Here is a 22,149-nt window from a genome sequence, read left to right as displayed (position 1 = left end):
AAATAAGTTTGGAGACTGTGGCATACTACCATTCCCATCTTGGCAATTCATGATGAACATGAAGTATTAAGAAATCCTGTAGTAATGCAACCTGTTTGTTTAACCCAGCATTCCAGTACTCCCCAATTCTTTGTGGAAAGTCTTTAAATAGCTTGTTTCCATGCATAGTTTGGAACATACTCTTATAGAATATCAGATAAGAACCAAACTTATTTTTCTCCCAAGTAGTCAGTTTTCCTATCAACATTTGTTAAAGATCTCTTCCTTCCCTGCTTGTTTCTGGGACTTCCTATTTTTAGTATATGTGCTGCCGAAGCGAGCACTTCCTTAATCATATATTAAATTCTTAAATGTCCTGGGATCTAGTCTGGAGCTGACTCTTGACTCTTTGGCTTTATTTATTTCTTTATTTTTTTGAGACAGAGACTTCTGCCAGTATTTTTGAGGGAGGCTTATTTGAATGCAGAATAATCACCCATGCACATCTGACGGTCAAATGTAAGCACTCCGGCACTAAAATTGAGGCCAAGTGAGTTATCAGTCGTAGAGTCCTACTGAAGAAATTTTGAGTGGGAAGTCACACTTGCAGGGGTATTCAGAATTTGTCAGTGCTTGGCCACATCATTAGCAGCTTAAAAAAGCAAGAGCAGCATTCTCCCTACCCTTCTTTTCCCGTTGATAAAAGTGACAGTAGTTAGCATCCTGAGGTTAGTCATGGCATAATTTTGAGTCAGATCCTTCTGAAAACTTGTCCATACTTCCTTTCCTTCATAATACTCTGGCTTCATGAGGCCATTTAGTAAAATTAAACTTGAACTACTAGAAATTATAGACTTAATCACATTTCATCCTGAGTTGTAATTTTTTATTCATCCATCTCTGCTGGCCTGGAGCTGGCAGTAAGCAGATAAGTTTCTGTTTGCAATTGTGAGGCCAGTGCATTTTTTTTGCTCAGAATATCACAGTGGTTAGCCCACATGGACTCCAAGATCCCATACTTTAGCTACTTAGAGGATGTTCAGCTCCCTTTCTATTCTGTGATCTTGTGATGCAGTATATGTGGAAGTGTGCCAGTTTTCCTAGGGAAGGAAAAAAAATAAGAAGCAGCAAACATAAACATTTTTTAAATATATAAAAGCACATATGGATGGAAAAACTCCAAGATATTAGTAGTGGCTATAGACACATGGCAGGATGTTGCTGGATGTTCTCTCTTCCAGATAGCTTTGCGCCCTGTGCTGGGCCCTGGAGAACGATCCATGAAGATTGTATCCTTGGGTTTGCTCCCCTGCCATATGCTTTCTGGTTAGGTTCCCCCAGTGGAGACAGGGAGGAGGGTGGAGTTGGGGTATCTATTTCTCTGGCTCCATACTTACAAAATTGTCTTGGGCTGGCCAAATCCCTCAACTGACAGTCAAAGCTTGTCTTAGCATACTCAGGATGCTATAAGAAATTATCATAGACTGGGTAGTTTATAAGCAATGGAAATTTATTTCTAACAGTCCTGAGGGTAGAAGTCTGAGATCAGGGTGCCAGCACTGTCGGGTACTGGTGAGGACCCTCTTCCAGGTTGCAGACTGCCATCTTCTCATTGTATCCTTACATGGGGAAAGAGGGCTTCCTGGGGTGCCTTTTATCAGGGCACTGACACCATCATGCAGGCGATCAAAGCATAACACAGCTCCTCTCCAGGAGGGCTTCTCTTTCCTTTTGGGTTCTGGTAACTACTACTTCCCCTAGCCTGTTGAGGCCTGGGGTTGTTGAGAGCCCCACTGTTTCTAGCCCCAGGATACTTCCTTATTCCTGTTTATTTATTTTCCACCTTTCTACAGATACTAGTGATCATTGTCCAAATAGCTCACAGTCAATAGTAGGATGTGGGTGCTCAATTAAAGAAATGTTGGTTGCTGTTAGTTATCCCTTGGCTAAGCAGGTGTGTACTCACATATTGTCTTTCTCTTAGATCCAAGAGTTGAAGATTGGCTCCTCATGTCCTCGCCTCTGCCGCAAACCATCCTTCTAGGATTCTATGTCTATTTTGTCACTTCTCTGGGACCAAAGCTCATGAAAAATCGCAAGCCCTTTGAACTCAAGAAAGTGATGATAACGTACAATTTTTTAATAGTACTCTTTTCTATATATATGTGTTATGAGGCAAGTGTCTTCAGTATTCCTAATGGGATAATTTTGCCTGAGTTTTTCTGTCTATGTGTCATTATGTTTTCTGTTATAAGGGTAACCTTTGCAATTTAAGGAATTAAGAAACTGATCTCACTAGAGCAGGTATTTGCCAAAATAGTGTTAGGTATAGACCACATAATAACCTCATTTGAGGATCTCGGTATAATCTATCTCACAGATAATGAGAAAAATTAACATCTAGTCCATGGATTTGTACGTAATTGCCTTAATGGATGATTGAATTAATCCATAAATTTTAGCTTTGAGGAAACTCATAACTTAAAGTAACATAGCTGGTAAGTGGAGGGCTGATATTTGAACCCGGGTCTGTCTGACATCAGAGTTCACTATGTCATCATCATGGTAGGAACCTTTGGTTTCTGGATACTCTGATGAACAATAGGATGGTAGATTGTTTTGGTTGGTTTAACTGGGCTTTGTGGAGACAGAGAGCACAGACTCATATAAAGCAGTAGGTGAGGGAGCCTGTTCATTAATTTTTTTTCCCATTAACTCACTAATTCATTACTGTTCCTTAATTGTTAGTAAGAGAGATGAGGCTCTTCCAGGACCCTAAAACAGATTCATGAATTCTCTCTCTTCCCCTGTGCTATTAACATGCCTCAGCCACCCCCGTGTATGTTCTTTTCTGAGATTCCTTCCTTCTTTTCCAACTCTGGCTGGCTTCATCATCCTTTTTTATCAACTTCCTCTATAGCATACCTCATGCTTAGTCATAAGTAGGGCTCATGAGGGCCCAATATGGCCCCACTGACCTCTCCTGACACCATAGTTTCTCCACATGTATTCTTCTGACCTGACTCTTGCTATAGATGCATCATATTGATCACTTTAAATCTACTCTGGCTGGCCAGGTGTGGTGGCCTACACCTGTAATCCTAGCACTTTGGTAGGCTGAAGTAAGAGGATTGCTTGAGCCCAGGAGTTTGAGACCAGCCTGGACAACATAGGGAGACCTCATATCTACGAAAAATACAAAAAAGATTAGCCCGGCATGGCGGTGCATGCCCGTGGTCCCAGCTACTTGGGAGGCTGAGGTGAGAGGATCACTTGAGCCTGGGAGATCGAGGCTGCAATGAGCCGTGATCATGTCTAGTGATGGAGCAAGACCCTGTCTCAAAATAAATAAATAAATAAATAAATAGATGATAGATAGATAGATAGATAGATAGATAGATAGATAGATAGATAGATGAAATACTCTGGCTTTATTTCTCACAGTCCTCCCTATAATCTGGACTCACTCTGCTGCTTTCCATTTCTTCTACTTTATTTTCAAAATTAACTCACAGGCCACTATTAATGTCCCTTCAGGAGTATGAGCAACTGAGAGGAAAACAGTGATAGAGGTGAGACCAAAGAAAACACAAGGTCCCAGCATGGTCTTAGGGGACAGCATGTTGTAGTAAGGTGTTAAGAACATACCTGGAAGCCAGGAGATTAGGGACTAGTTAGTTCTGGTTCTGCCACTGACTGGCTGCCTGATTTTTAGCAAGTTATTTAACCTCTCTGGGCCTCAGTTCTGTCATTTTATAAAGACAGGATTGAATCAAATAGTCACTAAGGTCCCTCCTTGCTCTCATATTCTTAGGGTCTATGTCTGATTTGTCATTGATTGTAATGTCCCCAAATATATTTCTCAGGCTTGGAAAGAATCCAGTCATCACCAGTCAGCTTTAATTCCTACTTGATGAATTACAATGTAAAAGAAGGTTTTAAAATATCTGAATTTGAGAGTTTCTGGCTCTCATTTACTGCTAATACTTGAGTTACTTATGTGTCAGTTTCAGGAACTACCTGCCAAATATAAATTATTACTTTTTGAATTCAGGGAATTCTTCCCCCCCGCCCCCCGCTCCAAAAAGGGTCTCTCTCTGTTGCCCAAGCTGGAGTACAGTAACACAATCTTGGCTCACTGCAGCCTTGACCTCCCAGACTCTAGTGATCCTCCCATCTCAGCCTCCCAAGTGGCTGGGACTACAGGCATGCACTACCATGTCTAGCTAATTTTTTGTATTTTTTGTAGAGATGGTGTTTTGCCATGTTGCCCAGACTGCTCTCAAACTCCTAGGCTCTAGTGATCCACCTGCCTGAGCCTCCCAAAGTGCTGGGATTAGAGGTGTGACCCACTGGGCCTGGCCTAATTTTTCTTATTACTAGCCTGGAATACAGACATATATGTAAAAAGTTCCACAGGCTGTTGGAATGTTCTTAAACGTTCTTCTTTATTTAAACAAAGGCTTTTAATAGCCACACAGCATGCCATCCATCTGTTGATGGCACATCTGAACACATGGTTTATTGTATGGAGTATGATTTCATTTGGTTAACAAAGCAAACACCTCCACCAGTGATGTTAGGCCAAATTTGAGGAAGTTGAAAGGGAAGCACATCAGACTCAAGGAACTCAGATGCCTTCTTGCGTAGTGATTGTTTGAAAGTGCTAGTTACTTGGCACCAGTCAGACACTAGCAGAGACCACTTAAGACCCAACAGAAGACCAAGTCACACAACTTTCATTCAACACAGTGCTTGTTTGGGGTAGGGTAAGGTGGAGAATTATTCATCACAATTCCAGTAAATAGCTCCTGGCCATGGAGTGTTACGTTAGTCAAAAATGAGTCGGAGCACAAGAGTATATGAGGACACTCACTCACAGTAGGATTTTCAAAACAGAATTAGCCATTTCTATGTCATGTCCCCTTTTTCATTTGGCAAAATCTATTGATTTGTTTTGTTAAATATTTTCTCATTTATGAAATATATGTCTTGTGCTTTTCTGAGTCTTAATTTTCAGGATTTTATAACTTACCAAGTTAACAGTGTGATTAAATTATCTTATAAGTCAAGCTAGGGGCTAGTCTCAGAAAAGAGCGATGCATTTTATAATACCATAGTGTCTAATAATTGTTCTTCGTTTCTTTTCTTTACACCATCAGAATTTTATTCTGACAATGCCTCATAAGCTTTTGTTTTTAGAACTTAATTTATTGTAAGGTTGCAATTTTAGCTTTAATAGTAATTAAAACTAGAAATTTAAAATATGATTCAATGGCAGAAAAGGATATAACCATTATACTGAGAGAGAAGATCTCCCAGGGCAGATTTGGCGTGTATGAGAATAAGAAGTCAGAAAAGAGAAGAACTGATCGTATTGTCAGTACCCTAAATTAAGCCAATCATTTCATGTATGTGTTAAGTTAAAATTGGAGCCCTTGGCTTTTCCTTTTCAGATACTGTTTTAAAAGAAGACCTTCCCACCATCAGACTGAAAGAATGTCAGTATAATCTTTATAATCTTTGAATTACAGTTCAGATTTATCAACAATAGGCTCTTTCTTCTCACCAACAGCCTTGGATCACTTTGTGGGTGTGTTGGAATTAAGGCCTGCCAGATTGCACTTTTATTGTTAACAAGAGCATTTTCTTCTTTTACTTGTCTTGTGAATCCACAGTAAAACTATTAATAATATCTGAGCCATGGACTACCACCTCACATCACACTCACCAGCCAATGATGAGAAAAGCCCAGTTTTCGCAGCCATCTTAGGAGTACATTGAGGCATTTTGGTTTGCATGTTTAGTTATTGACTAATAGAAAGACTGGAAATTGCTAGAAATGACTGATTCAGATCCAAGTGTCCCCTTTAAGAGTATAGAAACACATTCACTCACACATATATAGATGAACCTAAGATATGTCACCTACCAGTATTTGCTGTTTAAGCAAAACACTGCAAGTGTTTTATTCTTCACATGTTAGAATAATCATCCCAAGAGATGAGCATTTTAGTCAGAACACAGTTTATATAAATAATATATGGGTTTGTGGTTTTGAAAATTCTTGATATCAAGCTCTGATATCAAGCATGTTCATAGTTTGTATTTGTTCCAGCTACCTTTTCCTCTGCACTGACTCAGCTGAAAATGTAATGAAGAGACACTATCAAAACTACCTTTGTTGTGGCTGTTGGGAAAATGCTTTCCTTTTTTAATATGCATGTGCTCTCTTGCAGTTTGTGATGTCTGGCTGGGGTATAGGTTATTCATTTCGATGTGAAATTGTTGACTATTCACAGTCACCCACAGCTTTGAGGGTAAGTTTCTCTTTGAAAAAACTTGAAATTCAAAATCAATGTTAAAATTTTGTGAACTGTTTGTAACATTGAATGTAAACTTAGAATAAGCAAATGACTCAGTTATCAGATTGTGTGTGTTGTGGTGGAGAAAGTGAAAAATTACAAGAATAAAAGAAAGTCACATGTATAATTTTGTATAAAATGAAAATTGGTGCTTTTCTTTTTGAATTTTTTGGATTTAAAAATACATTAACATCTGGGTCCTCAAAAAATTGAAAATAGAATTACCATAAGATCCAGCAATTCCACTTCTGGGTATATACCTAAAAGAACTGAAAACAGATACTTGAAGAGATATTTGTATACTCATGTTTATAGCAGTATTATTCATAATAGCCAAAAGGTAGAAGCAACTCAATAGTCCATGGATAGATAAATGGATAAACAAGGCCAGGCGCAGTGGCTCACGCCTGTAATCCTAGCACTTTGGGAGGCCGAAGCGGGTGGATTGCCTGAGCTCAGAAGTTTGAGACCAGCCCGGGCAACGTGGTGAAACCCTGTTTCTACTACAATACAATAATTAGCTGGGCATGGCAGCATGGGTCTGTAGTCCCAGCTACTCGGGAGGCTGAGGCAGGAAAATCGCTTGAACCCAGGAGGCAGAGGTTGCAGTGAGCCGAGATCGCAACATTGCACTCCAACCTAGGTGACAAAGTGAGACTCCGTCTCAAAAAAAAAAGATAAATAAGATAAATGGATAAACAAAATGTGGCATATGCATAGAATGGAATATGATTCGGCCTTTAAAAGGAAGGGAATTCTAACTCATGCTGCAACACGGATGAACCCTGAGAACACTATGCAAAGTGAAATAATTAGGTCACAAAAGGACAAATACTGCATGATTTGGCTTACATGAGGAGCCTAGAGTAGTCAAATTCATAGACACAAAAAGTAGAATTGTAGCTGGGGTGAGGGGAAAGGGGGAATGGGATGTCGTTTAGTGGGTGTAGTTTCAATTTTGCAAGATGAAAGAAGTTCTATGGATGAATGGTGGTAATGGTTGAACAACAATGTGAAAGGTACTTAATGCCACTTAACTGTGCACTATAAAATGGTTAACATGACAGATTTTATGTTATGCATATTTTACCAAAATTTAAAAATACAAGCTTTTCTTCCATATACAAAGCAAAATAAAATAAATTTAGATTTATTTGTGCTTCTGCAGATGGCACGTACCTGCTGGCTTTATTACTTCTCCAAATTTGTTGAGCTATTAGATACGGTGAGTATATGGCCACCACATCTGGTAAATGTTTGATCTTAAATGTTTGATCTTTCAATGAAACCAATAAACTGCTGTAGTTTCAGTTGTCTGATAACTTTGGTCATTTCTCCTTTTCGGGCAGACCTACTGTTATCTGTTTTACCTTTTATTATCAGTAACTTTAGAGAATAGATAGGATAACCTTATTTTTTCAGTATTTTGCAAACTCTAAAAGGTTTCTTTTATGTAGCTATCAGTTGATTAAGATAAGCACGGTAACTGTGTCATATACTACAAAACTGCATCTTTATATAGATGGATGACAGTTGCTTTATGAATCAAGTTCAGGAAGTAAAAAGCAGAAAACATCTTACCTTTTTTTTTTTTTAATCCCAAAGCACAGTCATCTATATTCCTTTAGGAGGATAAATGCTTAAAAATTCATAAACTTACGTGAGAATGTTGCATTACCCCTGGGGTATCAGTAATTCAGCTGCTTTTCTGAAGTCTTTGCTTACTGGGCCCTATCTCTTCCTACTTTAGATCCTAGTGAGGATCACCTCTGAACTTGTATGAACGGGTCCTGGGAGAAGCAAGTGTCATGAATTAGGTCTGTGATTTAGAGGAGAAAGCCATGAACCTTTGTTTCCAGAGGAGCTTAGGAAAGCTGAATATTTGTTGTATCTTTGCAGCAAGTGTATCTTGGTTATTTGGAGCTAGTTTTGGCTCTGAGACTGAAAAGTGTGTTTTCTTTGGAATGCATACCATGATATTTCTTGTAGGAAATCTCAATATGCTTCACCTTTTGAAATGACTAATCACATAACGTTAGAACTGGAAAGGACTTCTGTGAACATACAATCTAGTGGTTCTCGAACTTTATGCGTTTAGCGTCACCTGGAAGACTTGTTAAAACACAGATGCCTCAACCCCCTACTCCCAGAGTTTCTGATTCACTAGGCCTTGGATTGGGGCTCAAAATTTGCATCTAACAAGTTCTCGGATGATGCTAATACAGGGACCACATTTTGAGAACCTGTATTCTAGTGGTTCTCAGCCCGCATTGTGCAATAGAATTAATTGCATTAGGGAAAATGACAACGACAAAAAAAGGCCCTACCTCCAGAGATTTGGTGCCAAATGGTTTGGAACAGAGACCAAGCATAGCTATTTTTAAAAAGCTTCTTGGATATTGTAATATGCAGCCAGGGTTGAGAAGCATTAGTCCAGAACCTTCACTCTGAGAAATTGAAGCCAAGAAGTTAAGTGACTTACCCAGAGGAATGCTCCTACTAAGTGGAACGAGGACCTAGATTGTTAGTGTATGGCTTTTTCTGTTGCACCACTCAGCCTTCTTCCATGTGCATAAGCAAATGCATTTTGCACTTGGAAATGTGCAAACTTTCCATATTCTCAGTTGGTTTGCATATTCTCAGTTCCAGCTTCCATAAGGAAACTGTACTGCTTCTATGTCCTTCCCTAAACTACATTTCTCAAATACTCCTCTTAATACTTTTCTTTGTGCTATTCTATTTAGTCTTGTATTTAAAAATCTTAACACTTGTATTCTGAATTTCACTTTGGAATATTTTTTAAACATTTCCCCCTCTCCCAAATTCTGCCATCTTGTTTATAGGGTTTTTACAAACCACTGGGTAATGTTCACTCTGAGTGTTACCTTCCTTCCCCTTCTCATTGTTTTCTATACAGTTTTGCTTTATTTTCCCTCATATTTCTCAAATTAACTTTTCAACTTTTTCTCCCTTCATTTTTCTTTAATAATAATTTGCTAACTTTTGATTTGTTGCAAGTCCTCTTCGTTTGCCTAATCCCTTATCCATATCGGTAAGATGTATTAGAGAGCAATGTAGATTATTTCAATCCTAAGTCTTCTGCTTTCCCATATACTTCAAAATCCACTGGAATTTTTTTTTTTTTTTTTTTTTTTTACTAATACAGTTTCTTTCAATAATTTTTGGCCATATTCCTTACTTTATATCTTTGATTTTTAAATCTGCATACAATTTCTTTTCACCTTTTGTTGGTTCTTCCATGTGTAGGCATCATACCTAAGTTACTTCATAATAATGAGATTTTGAGCTGCCCTTTGGGGAATTAGCTGCTTCTGTAAGCATTCTATAAGGCAACGCTTTTAGAGGAAATCATGATATGAAATACTTTGCACTTTGCCAATATTTTAATAATACTCAATACACTATCACATGATTTTCTATGAACTTGATATTCTTTAAATTATTTCAGATCTTTTTTGTTCTGCGCAAGAAAAATAACCAAGTGACTTTCCTTCATGTATTCCATCATACCATCATGCCGTGGACCTGGTGGTTTGGAGTCAAATTTGCTGCAGGTAGATAAGGGGAAGTTGGGATCATGTGTTATAAACAATAACATTTCTATATGCTATAAACAAAATATTTTTCTGAAATGTGATTTATAAGAAACTCAAAAAATCAAAGAGTCACTTTGTTTCTACTTCTTTCATTAACTATTACTTGAAAAATAAACGTGAGACTCATAATAATTAGGTTTACCCCACTCTTTAGATATGCATAACTTCTCGGCACAGCCTTCTACACATATTCTTTAGTCGTTTTGTTTGTATTTTATTATTTTCCCAGGGAGGTTTATTAAATACATTTAAATAAATAAATATTATAAACAAACAAATAAAATGGCAAAAGCTTTGACTTTATGGAAGTATAGAGAACAATTTCCTGCATGTTTCCAGGAAGTTAGAATGCTTATCTCAAATTCTGTGTCTTATTCGCCTTCAAATTTCTAATAGCTGACACACACTGTAACCCCAACAGCTCTTTAAAGATGTGTCAAATTGTGGTTACCCCAACTTCCTAAAGCATCCTACCATATTAAAGAATGTGTTGATACTATTTTTAAGGTCCAAAATAGTTTAATTTGAAAGCGTGGAAAACAGGTTGGTTGTTTCTTTTTCGTTTTAGGCTTCTGAACGTCTAGAATTGGAGAAACCAGAAGTAATTTTATCCTATTATACAGTTTTAAATAAGTGATATCCCCAAGGATATATTTTTACCTTAGGAAAATTTGGTTGGGGGATTTATTTGCTCCAGTTTCTTAAATTTTAAACATCTTCAAATAGACCCATAGTTCGTAACATTTCTGTGAATAGCTTGCCTCTTTTGGCCTTTCTGACTCTGCCAGACTAAAAGAAAGGGGGAACCACAATTGAGGAACTCTTGTTTGAGTTCTAGACTCTCTAAGCATGGAGGAAAAAGATCTGCATGTCTCAGAGCATGAGAGGACATGGATAAGCCCGTGTCAGGAAGGGGATGCCAAAACTCAGAGGAGCCACAGGGGCTGTGAATCATGAGTGAACAGCTGTCGCTACCATGGCTTATGGGCATCGGATTTTCCAGGATGTAAAGTACCTCCTTGCTCAAAACTGGCTGCTTTTTCTTACGAGGTTTGTTAGTATAAACATTTCATTTACATTAAAACAAGATAGTCTCAGCGGTGTCCATTTGCCAAATCAACAGTGACTATATTAATCTCCATTATTTTACTTATCCTTACTTTCTGTGTTTCTGTTTCCTCTTATATGCATATTGCCCCTTCCCATTCTTTCTACAGTGATATACATTGACACTTACTGGTGTTTGTGAAAAACTGGAAAATACCTAAACACTCACTAATAGAGTGGTTATTATTACTTGTGTGTATATAACTGTGAAACAAATGATATTGAGAGGTATTAAATGTCCTAAAATGAGGATTCTATACACAAAGATTTAACAAAGCTCATCTTTTTTGTTAAGCGGCTTGACTCCAAAATTATTAGAAGTAGATGAACTTATTCTATTTTTAAAGTATGCTACAAAAGGTGCTTTCACATCCTTATAGTTTATTTATTCTGATTTCTCCCATGAGGCCAGGATACACACTGAAAACTAAATGTGAATAGAAGAAAGATTGGAAGGCAATATCCCAAAATATAAACAGAGGTAATTGGGAGATATTGAAACAAAAGTGTTTTTTTTTCTCCCTCTGTATTTCCCTCCCTTTCTCTATATTTTCTAATTTTAAATACTGAATATCTGACAGTTAAAGAATGGGAAAATAAATTTTATTTAATGAATACAATTGAGCATTTTTCTAACTTCTGTGTTTGAGTTCACTGATAGTGTGGTTTCCATTTCAAAAGCAAGCAGTGCTTTCAATAATGAGAATTTAAATATGATATACCTCAACTTTTTTTTTTTGAGCCAGAGTTTCACTCTTGTTGCCCAAGTGGAGTGCAATGGTGTGATCTCGGATCACTGCAACCTCCTCTTCCCAGGTTCAAGCGACATACCACAGTTTTTAAATGGTACTATGTTTATGGACATCAGTCACTTTATAACAGGTTTCTTGTCCACACCTTAATCCTTCTTCTTCTTTACAAAATGAAAATAGTACAAGATAGTTTTCTTCTCTCTCATATGTTCCGTGCATTGGCACTTCTGTTCAGTCTTACATGTGGAATTCTAGTAGACACTTGTTTAGCAGACCTGATACCTATTTCAGTGACAAACACAGCAACAAAAGCTGTTCCCAGAAATGTCTGGTACTGATGTCCATTCCTAGAATGAAACTGTCCATTCTAAACTGTTCTTTGCAAAACGTGAGCACAGCTGATCTCTATCTAGTATTTAATTTCCTGTTTTTCTGTTGTACTCTTCAATAGGGTAATAGCAATCCAGCTTTTCTTTTGAATAGGATGAAAATATTTCTGTGGTAGGTTTTTATATTAATTATAATATTAATTATAAGAATTATAATATTAATTTATGCATATATCCCCTTCCAGAGATAGGGAGAATTGTGATAATTACCCAAGTGATTCCTTTGTTTTGTGCAAAGGAGTAAAATGTTATGGGTACTAATCATAATTCATTCTGAGATATTTGTTTACAGACCCATTATCATAAAGCAGAAAACAAACAGGCTTAGAAAATATTTTGTTAGGAAAGCTTTCCAAAGAATATACAAAAAACATTCCTAATTAAAATATGGTGGTTTTGTAAATAAACTTATTAAAATATCTTGTCAGAAAATAATCATAACTAGAGAAAGTAAACATGTTACTTTTATTTGATAGCTTATTTGATCAGTAAACCTTACTAAACACTTTTGGCTACACTAGTGCTTTGTTAAATCCCTGTGTCTAACATCCTCATTTTAGGACATTTAATGGTGACAGTATCCAAACAGAAAATAGGCACTCCTCTATTAAATAATAGGAGAGGTGTCTTAGTTAGAAAAGCTCTGACATAGTTCCATATCAAAGGTGAAATAGATTTCCTGTGTATTATTATGAAACACAAATGAATTTGAGAGGTATTTGGCTTATCTTCCTTTTAAGCACCTTGACTCCTAAACTATCAGTAGTAGACAACTATTCTATTTTTAAATTAACCTAGAAAAGGTGTTCTTACACCACAATAATGTGTTTATTCAGATTTCCTTTGGGAAAGAAGACCAATCCAAATGTAAATAATACAAGCTGGAAAGTTGTTAATAAGCTTAATTAATTCAGTTCCTTCTGACTTGAAATTTATGGTAATTGAGGGATTAGCTAAAATATGGCTTTCTCTCGTCAGAAGGAGAAAGTTTATGTAGAACAGTTATGTAGAACAGTTATGTAGAATGAGGCTTTGGGAGACTACTTAACTACTTAAAAGTAATTATTTAAAACAGGTTATTTTAACAGAGTACTTAAGCATTGCTAGTATCTAGAAATATCTAGAATTGCTGCAATTATGAATAATTATTTAAAAGCAATTTCTACTGTGTAACGGTTTTATTAGATTTCTCATTAGATTATATTAGAAGTGATGAATTTGTATTTTCCTTTAAACTTTCTGTAATGCATAGTGTTTATGAATTCAGTTCTTCTATCATAATCTAAATTGATGAGATTTTGCTTTATTTCCAGAATTAAAGAATGCTGGAATTAAGAAAATAGAATGTTTCCGAGAAAAATGTAAATTCCAGGTCAACATTACTAAGCTGAGTCAGGCTATACATAAAAAACACATATTCTTCCAGATTGTTCTCTTAGGCAAGGGACCCCAGGGAGAGTGTTCCCTCCGCCACACTTTCAGCTAAACACCATTACCCCTTCTGCTGTATTACTGGTCCAGCTAAAGACAACTGAAGTGATCTTTTCTTACATTCCCATGTGTTCTTTGCTTCTATTCTCAACTGAAGGGGATCGGTAGGAAATGTGGTGAAATGAGAAGAGGAAAACCAAGATAGGAAGGCATAATCAATTGGAAGCCGTAAATAAGGATGGTGTAACAGTTAGTAGATATTTACTTTGGGAAAACAATAATTCATTAAAGTAAATTCAGCAGTTTGCTAATGAAAGCCAGTGGTTTTACTGCCAAAATTATTTAATGAAGATTATTGAGAGTAGGAAAAGTAAATTTGATTCCACACATAATACAAAAATATTCTTAGCAGTTTATTCAGAATAGCCCAATTTGGAAGCAACCCACATATCTGTCGATAGGAGAATGGGTAACTAATGATGCATTTATATGGTATAATACTACACAGCGGTAAAAAGACAAACTACCAATATATGTACCAGGTACAAAAGAGTATATCCTGTGTAATTCCATTTATGTGAAGTTTAATAGCAGACAAAAGTAATAGTTGGTGATAAGAAGTTAAAGCTACCTTGGGAGCTCATGGGAATCTTAAGTGGTGTTGGAAATGTTCTATATCTTGATCTTGGTAGTGACATGGGTGTATACATACATGAAAAATCATCAAGTTAAGATTAATTTGTATATTTTTATACGTTAACCCTCACTAAAATATGAATGTTATTACTATTATTTAGCAACATATATTTAAAAGGTAACTCAACTAAGTGTAAGTAAACTCAAATCGTAAGACCACCTTAAGCTAAGATATAACAAAATAAAGATATGCTAATTTACTTTCTCAGGTTCATAGCTTATGTTTTACTAAATATACTATCCAGCCCCCTCTAAGTTGATAGTTATTTAACAGGATTGATATTTTATATATTTGTTTCCAAAATTCAAGAAATAATTATACAAAAATCTCAGTTCAGACGAAAATGTGGTTCATTTTAAGGAACAATGGCCCCATGTTACACTAATTTTATTTTCCAGGTGGTTTGGGAACATTCCATGCCCTTCTAAATACAGCTGTACATGTAGTCATGTATTCCTACTACGGACTCTCTGCACTGGGACCAGCCTACCAGAAGTATTTGTGGTGGAAAAAATATTTGACATCATTACAGCTTGTGAGTAATTAATTGTCTTTAAAACCATATATGAAGCAACTACAGTCACTTGTTTTCACTGTGAACTAGGATACTAGTTAAATAAAAAAGAAAGTTAACAAAACAATAGAGGTAGAGTGTCTGTCCCCTACATGATATGCCATCATTGTTCTTAATAACATTAGATGAACTTTGGTAACCAAAAGGCTGAGACAATTAAACAAGTGTGCATTTTTATGCCATCTTTATACTATTTTATGCATTTATACAAGAATAAATAAATGTGTGATTAAAATAACTCCAAAGTTATATGACCCTCAATAGGCATAATACCTATTAGAAATTAGAAACTCCATTAGCTCTAGATGGCCTTGAGGGAATGCAACTTTGAGGGAACGATGAGCCTTCCTGTGTGCTTACCTATCTAGTCCTAACATTTATAAGTCCATCTTTCCTCCAGTCAATAAAAAGCATTGTGAGAGAATTAAACATGTAGAAGGTTAGAGCAACATATATGTATTACCTAAATTTGAATACTGCCCTTACATAAACAACGTTTGAAAGAGCAGAGGCACTCAGTTTAAACCTAATAATACATTCTAAGCATTAATTCTCAAAATATATGGTATTTAACTTTTTTGGAGACTCATGATGGGTTTGAGATGATGATTTGCTTTACATTTTATTGGTGTCCATTAAAAGGAGAATTCTACCATCCTTGTATTTCCACATTTGCAATCTAGGATAAATTGATGTCATATTCTGCCAGTAACATCAATGAGAAAGTATGAATTTGATTTAGATAGCATGTTGAAGATTAATTCTTTATTAAAATTCTGTAACTTCCTAAATGAAATTTGGCACATTCATATAATGTATTCTCCCAGGTGAGAGACTGACATTTTAATGTGTAAGGATCCTAAATCAAGATCAGAGTATTTCCTTGCAGAGTTATTTGTTGTATCTGAAACAGGCAGCAAACTAAATGACCAACCATAAGGAAATGGTAAGACAGATTATTTTAATTCATACTTTGAGATACTATGAAGTCATGAAAATTACTCACCATTGCTTCTTTAAAAAATATTATTTTCTCAAAGTAGTATATGCTCATTGCAAATATGTGAGAACACCTAATTAAGAAAAGAGAAAAAAATACATGTAATTCTGCCACCCAGGGATAATCACTGATGATATTTTATTTTGTTATCATTCAGTTTTCTCTCAGGCATATGTGTACACCTTTTACATTATTTGTATAGATTGCATACATAATTTTGTATTTTGTATTTAGGCTTTTTTTTTCTCTTAGCATACTCTTAAATGTTGTACAAACTTTTTAATAATGTGGAAAAATATGGATGTAGAAAAAACAGGATGAACATTTGTTTATTATATTCTCAAAGATGTCAATTACACACAAACATACACATGCATAGAATGTTGAGGACATCGCTTAGCCTTCCTAAAGTTTTTTTTCTCTTTTGCAAAATGAGAGGAATAAGTGGCTATACTATGGGAACGTCATAGATATACATTAAGATAATGCAAGGAAAGTTGATGATGATAAGGATAAAATGATAATAAAATAAACTATATGAAAATCTTAACCATGATTAATAAGACCAATTTTGGGTAATTGTTACCTATTTCTTTATAGAGTTTTACTTTTCTAAAATTTCTGCAGAACACATGTTGCTTTTTTATCAGGGAAAACCTGATAACCAGAAAATCTGAATATTAGCTTAGAAAAGGTCCCTCTTGGGACTGTGTAAGATGTTCTGCCCCACAGAGCCCTTGAGCACTACTAGAAGGACCACCAGTTCTCTCTCACACCTTATAGATTCTCTGCCTCAGTTGGCAGTTCAGACCCTTTTTTTTTTTTTTTTTTTTTTTGAGATGGAATCTCACTCTGTCACCCAGGCTAGAGTGCAGTGGCAGAATTTCGGCTCACTGCAACCTCCGCCTCCCAGGTTCAAGCAATTCTTCTGCCTCAGCCTCCTGAGTAGCTGGGACTACAGGCGCCTGGCTAATTTTTGTATTTTTAGTAGAGACGGGGTTTCACTATCTTGGCCAGGCTGGTCTCCAACTCCTGACCTCGTGATCCACCCACCTCAGCCTCCCAAAGTGCTGGGATTACAGTCGTAAGCCACTGCACCTGGCCCAGACACATTTTTATCTATGACCGTGGAAGACAAGTGGCAGGTATAAGGACTCAGAGATGCTTTGGCTACTACAAAATTCAAGGGGCTTTAAGTAAAATGTAATTATTTTCCAAAAATTAAAATATCTGGCCCAATAACAGGACAGAATATTTGAAATTGAAATCATCCTGAAAAAATAGGCCACAATGTAGTACATGGTCATTTCATCATAGTCAAGGACTCAAGTCAGAAACTTATAGGGAAAACCTTCTCTGTTGATTCTCTTGAGTCGTCAAAAAGTTGCTGCACTGCACAGCTCCAGGGAACATTTAAATATAGACCCTGCGGGTGTACCATTTTGTGGTTCTGAATAGTAGATCCATACTTCCAACTGGCTTTTGACATTATACTACCCATTATCACTCCCAGGGAGGCTAGATTTAAAGATGGACTTCTCTGCCCAACAATGCACTCCCTGCACTTTGGGAGTGCATAAACATAGGTAGGTAAAGAATTGTAACTCTCGATATCTGAATAATTTTTTTTTCATGTTTTCATTTCTTAGGTCCAGTTTGTTATTGTCACCATCCACATAAGCCAGTTCTTTTTCATGGAGGATTGCAAGTATCAGTTTCCAGTCTTTGCGTGCATCATAATGAGTTACAGTTGCATGTTTCTGCTGCTCTTTCTCCATTTTTGGTACTGTGCTTACACCAAAGGTCAGAGGTTGCCCAAAACTGTGAAAAATGGAACTTGTAAAAACAAAGATAACTGAAGCCCAACATAAGACTATGATCGAAACTGATACATTGTCTTCCTTGACAATCAAGAGATATTTGCCTATGCAGTACATTTTGTATATTTTTCAAAACTAAAAGCTTGTATTTTTATGATAAGTTATTGGGATGTCTGATATTTGAGAGCCCGAAGCTTCCAGATAACAGTCTTCTGAAAATTAGAGCCTACAGCAGCCAGAAGTTTTTGTTTTTTGTTTTTTGTGTTTTTTTAGCTGCTTTTAAACCTAATCCAAAGGTTTTGTTTAACACATTTTGTTACAGTGAAAAAAAGATGTGAAGCAATACAGTACTCTTCAAGGAAGTCTAATAAAGATGAAAAATATCATTAGATATTTTGAGCACAGACAGAGATCCATGTGTTACAGTAGATTCCTTCTGCCAGGTCTGGAAAGTCTGGAAACCAACCATAGGCCCTGGCTTTGTCATTTATTGGCTGTATTCAGAAGATACTATGTTTGCTCTAGAGTTAACTCCCATTTTAGCAAGCTAGCACAGGTGAAAATTGAGTGAGTTTTTGATAACTTGTCATTCAAAATCATTCATGATAATTTTCAATGGATCTTTTGAGTAGCCATCACCAGTTTTGCTGATAAGACTTCCTCACAACCCATTTGTTGTACAAACTGTTTCGGAGTAACCATACTTTGGGTTAGTACGCTAATGCACTTGACACCGAGTTTCATTCAGTTGATTATTTTCAAAACAAGGTGATTTGTTTTAATGGGTTAATGAACACTTTGCTATTACTGTTTTACAATTAACTTTGTAGATCTCTGGAAAGAAGTGAATTTGTCAATGAAAAAAGTACTGTGTGGTTCAGTGGGAAAAACCTGTTGTCTGTTATAGTATCACATCACCGTCTTACATTGTCATGGTTTAAATTATTATCTTGGTTAAATATATAGGTTAGATACTTAAATGTTCATATCATGAGCACACTACAGGTACTACCCTTAAATTATAAATAATATTACCCATTGTACACAGTTTCCAGATATGGTTTAGAGTGACTGTGAAGCAACTAGAGGCAAACTGTGGCACAGAGAATATCCAGGGGAAAATTGATTATGTAAGCAAGAGCTGTTCTACTTTGAGAGAGAGACAGACAGACTATATAATAGTTATAGATTATATAATTAATGTTATAGATACACTGACCAATAAAGTATTTTCTGAAATTATGAATTAATTAACAACCTGGATTTCTGTTTCCAGACCTATAAACCATGTAATGAAAGACTGAAATACATTTGGCATAGGCTTTGTTTCTTTAAAATTGCTACTTTCTAAAATTCTGTTATTTTTACATTTTCCTGTTAGAGAATCAAAACTACTAGTCAGTAGAGTTTTGTCCAAGAAATAACAATATTTGGACATTTGTGAATTTTTCCCTATTTTTTTCTTCTTTTATTTATAGTCAATTTTGAAGGACTGTTTATGTTTGTAGGACTTTAAACAACTAGTACTTAAAGCCCCAGTGAATGTTGAACACACAGAGATACTTATTGTACAACAATGCCTAAGTTTTACTCAATACCATGGCCTTTTATGTTTACATTTACCAGATTCATAAGGTTATTTGCCTTTAAGTGATCTTTTGTGATTTTACTTGATTACTGTATGAGAAGGTAAAGGTTGATAAATGGGAGTAATTATATATATAACATTGATTATTTTTTTTTCTGAAGCAGAGTTTTACTCTTGTTGACCAGGCTAGAGTGCAATGGTGCGATCTTGGCTCACTGCAACCTCACCTCTCTGGTTCAAGTGATTCTCCTGCCTCAGCCTCCCAAGTAGCTGGGATTACAGGTGCCTGCCACCACGCCCAGCTGATTTTTGTATTTTTAGTAGATACAGGGTTGGCCAGGCTGGTCTCGAACTCCTGACCTCAGGTGATCCTCCCACCTCGCACTCCCAAAGTGCTGGCATTACAGGGGTGAGCCCCTGCACCTGGCCATAATTTTATATTTTTAGAAAAAAAAAAGAATAAAGGACAAAAGAGCACAGCTAAATGAAACTACTGCTCTAATTTATTCCACTGGAAGGGTCTCAGGACTCCTTAACTGTTTTCCAGGTTTGGCTCTTCATATCTAACCTGTGCTAAAATGAGAAGGTATGCTAGGTGCTGTTATAAATCACATCATTTCCAAAGACCCCAAGTAGTATAGAGACCAAAATGAGGCAAAAATAAAAGAGATGAAACAGGAGAGTTTATTTCTTGCATACTTTCCGACCTTCATCATACAACCTCTCCTAACCTCCCCCTAGTCTTTAAAATGTTTAACTTGCCTATGAGCTAACATGTAATAAAGCACGTACTCAATTATATGAATAGAAGTGGAGAGCCAGAATGCTACAAAAGAAATCACAGCTGCTAGAAGTATCCTCCATAGAAACATCAACATGATTGTGGATCAAAATGATTTTCACTGGATATAGAATTTGTATGGGCCATATTTATTAAAAGAGTTCTGTGTCGTCACATAGAGTTCCTTTGGGATTTCATCCCACTTTTCAGGACTTAACTTGTTTGGGTTTGCTTACCTAACAAGCAACAACAACAACAAAATAAACAGTTACAAAATCTAGTTTATTACATAAATCTCTACGAATCCTTGAGGGCCTATATCTATATTATAAATAAATACATATATAGATTTTTAAATATCTATGGGACTTTGCCATTTACAGCCTTAATTATAAAATTATGAGATTATATTCTCTCCATTACCCTTTATTTCTGTTAACTTTTTAAAGACTGGAACATTCTGTGGATGTTGTCAAAGTTTGAGTTTGTTTTTCCGTGTACTATAATAAATCTGTGGTATCGCATGTATATGTGTTGTGTGTATTTTTCATTTTGGAATCTAACTGCATGTGTTTGCATGGGTTGGTGGCTTTTAATTTGAATACTCACCAATCAAAGTTATTTTACATATTTCTTGTACACGTGCTGTGTTCATCTTTGGGATACACAGATACCTGGGACATAATTGGGATCTCCTGGAGCTTACCAACTGGTGGATGAAATTATGTGACAGGGCAGTAGATGATAGGTGCCAGATGAGTGACAGTTCTGCCACTTCGCAGACAGGGAAGACTCTATGAAGGAATTTGAATTTGAGTTATGTGTTTTCGTTTTACAGAATTTCAAAATTGGTGGTATGTTAGTAGGCAAGGTTTTTTAAGTGGAGAGAATTAACAAAAAAGAATAATTTTGCCATCCTGCTGGCTCTAATAAATGGGATCACTGGTTGCTAAAACAATTAGATGAAAGGTTGATGGGGATGGCTTGTGCTGATACGACTGAACCCATTGATCAATCTTAATGTCATTCAGAGTGGGACAACCAGATGTTTTGTCTCTTAATACACTATAATACTCTGAGGTTTTCATGGCAAAAATTTTTTTGAACTTGAATCTAATCAATCCTCTGTTTATAAACTACTAGTTACAGGAAATACAATAAATAGAGGAAGAGTTAAAAGACCAAGAGGATACAATCAGCCAAGTCCAAAATGTAGGACATTCCATAGAACAAATGACCTGGTTTCTTTAATAAATAAATTACATTTAAAAAAAAAGAAAAGCAGAGAAGGCAACTTTTGTAGATAAAAGACTTAAGATATACTAACCAAATGTCATTTGAATCCTGATTTGAACAAACCAAATCATAAAAGGACATTCTTATAACAATCAGATATAACTGAACATGAACTAAATTTTAAAAGACAGAAATGATTAATATTGGATATTATTACTGTATTGCAGATGTATATTTTTAAAGTCCTTACATGTGAGATACATACACTGAAGTATGTATATGTAAAATGGTAGGTTGTCTGATTTCACTTTAACATACTCTAGTAAAAAGAAAGGAGGTGTTGATAATTGTTAAAGTTGGCTAATGGGTTCACTTAATCGGAGTTTGTTTTACTCTTCTGTCTACTTTTGTGTATGTTTGAAATTGTCCAGTTTTTAAAAAGCAATGTATGTATTATAATATTCTGTATAGATGTTATTTAAGTTAGGAACCAAAATGACAGAATTGACATGATTTTCACTGGTAGGTAGTCAGTATTTAGGGTGCTCACTGCATCTAAGTGTCATGAGAAACTTTAAAATGTACTAGACGTGGTCCCTGCCCTTAAAATGTTTACAGTACAGTTTAAAAAGACAGGCCTATACCAAATTTTAATAAAAACAAAGGTGGCATACCTGTTGACAAGTGAAAAGTGTGTTACAGATTTGCAATATATATTTTCCTAATGTTAAGTAGTTACCTTTGATGAAACAAAAAATAATGTTCATCAGGACCCACTGAAGATGTTTGATGGAGGAGAAGCAATATCAGCCT

General features: G+C 36.0%; 1 protein-coding gene across 3 annotated transcripts in view; it reads left to right on the top strand.

Annotated features, from left to right (window-relative positions):
- Window positions 1-20,630, top strand: part of ELOVL7 (ELOVL fatty acid elongase 7) — a 103,356-nt gene extending 82,726 nt beyond the window's left edge. For 2 of the 3 annotated variants that reach the window (XM_017852399.1, XM_017852400.1), the window contains 6 exons: window positions 1,964-2,154; window positions 6,219-6,299; window positions 7,513-7,569; window positions 9,814-9,919; window positions 14,736-14,872; window positions 17,561-20,630. In XM_017852399.1, coding sequence (XP_017707888.1) covers window positions 1,964-2,154; window positions 6,219-6,299; window positions 7,513-7,569; window positions 9,814-9,919; window positions 14,736-14,872; window positions 17,561-17,770 — 782 coding nt within the window. In that variant the 3' untranslated portion in view covers window positions 17,771-20,630. The remainder of the gene's footprint in view (window positions 1-1,963; window positions 2,155-6,218; window positions 6,300-7,512; window positions 7,570-9,813; window positions 9,920-14,735; window positions 14,873-17,560) is intronic. The other variant, XM_017852401.1, reaches the window with a different exon arrangement.
- The last annotated feature ends 1,519 nt before the right edge of the window (window positions 20,631-22,149 follow it).

The sequence above is a fragment of the Rhinopithecus bieti genome, unplaced genomic scaffold, assembly GCF_001698545.2.
Source record: "Rhinopithecus bieti isolate Rb0 unplaced genomic scaffold, ASM169854v2 scaffold_33650, whole genome shotgun sequence".
Classification (NCBI taxonomy): Eukaryota; Metazoa; Chordata; class Mammalia; order Primates; family Cercopithecidae; genus Rhinopithecus; species Rhinopithecus bieti.
This window is presented reverse-complemented; position numbering and strand designations above follow the sequence as displayed.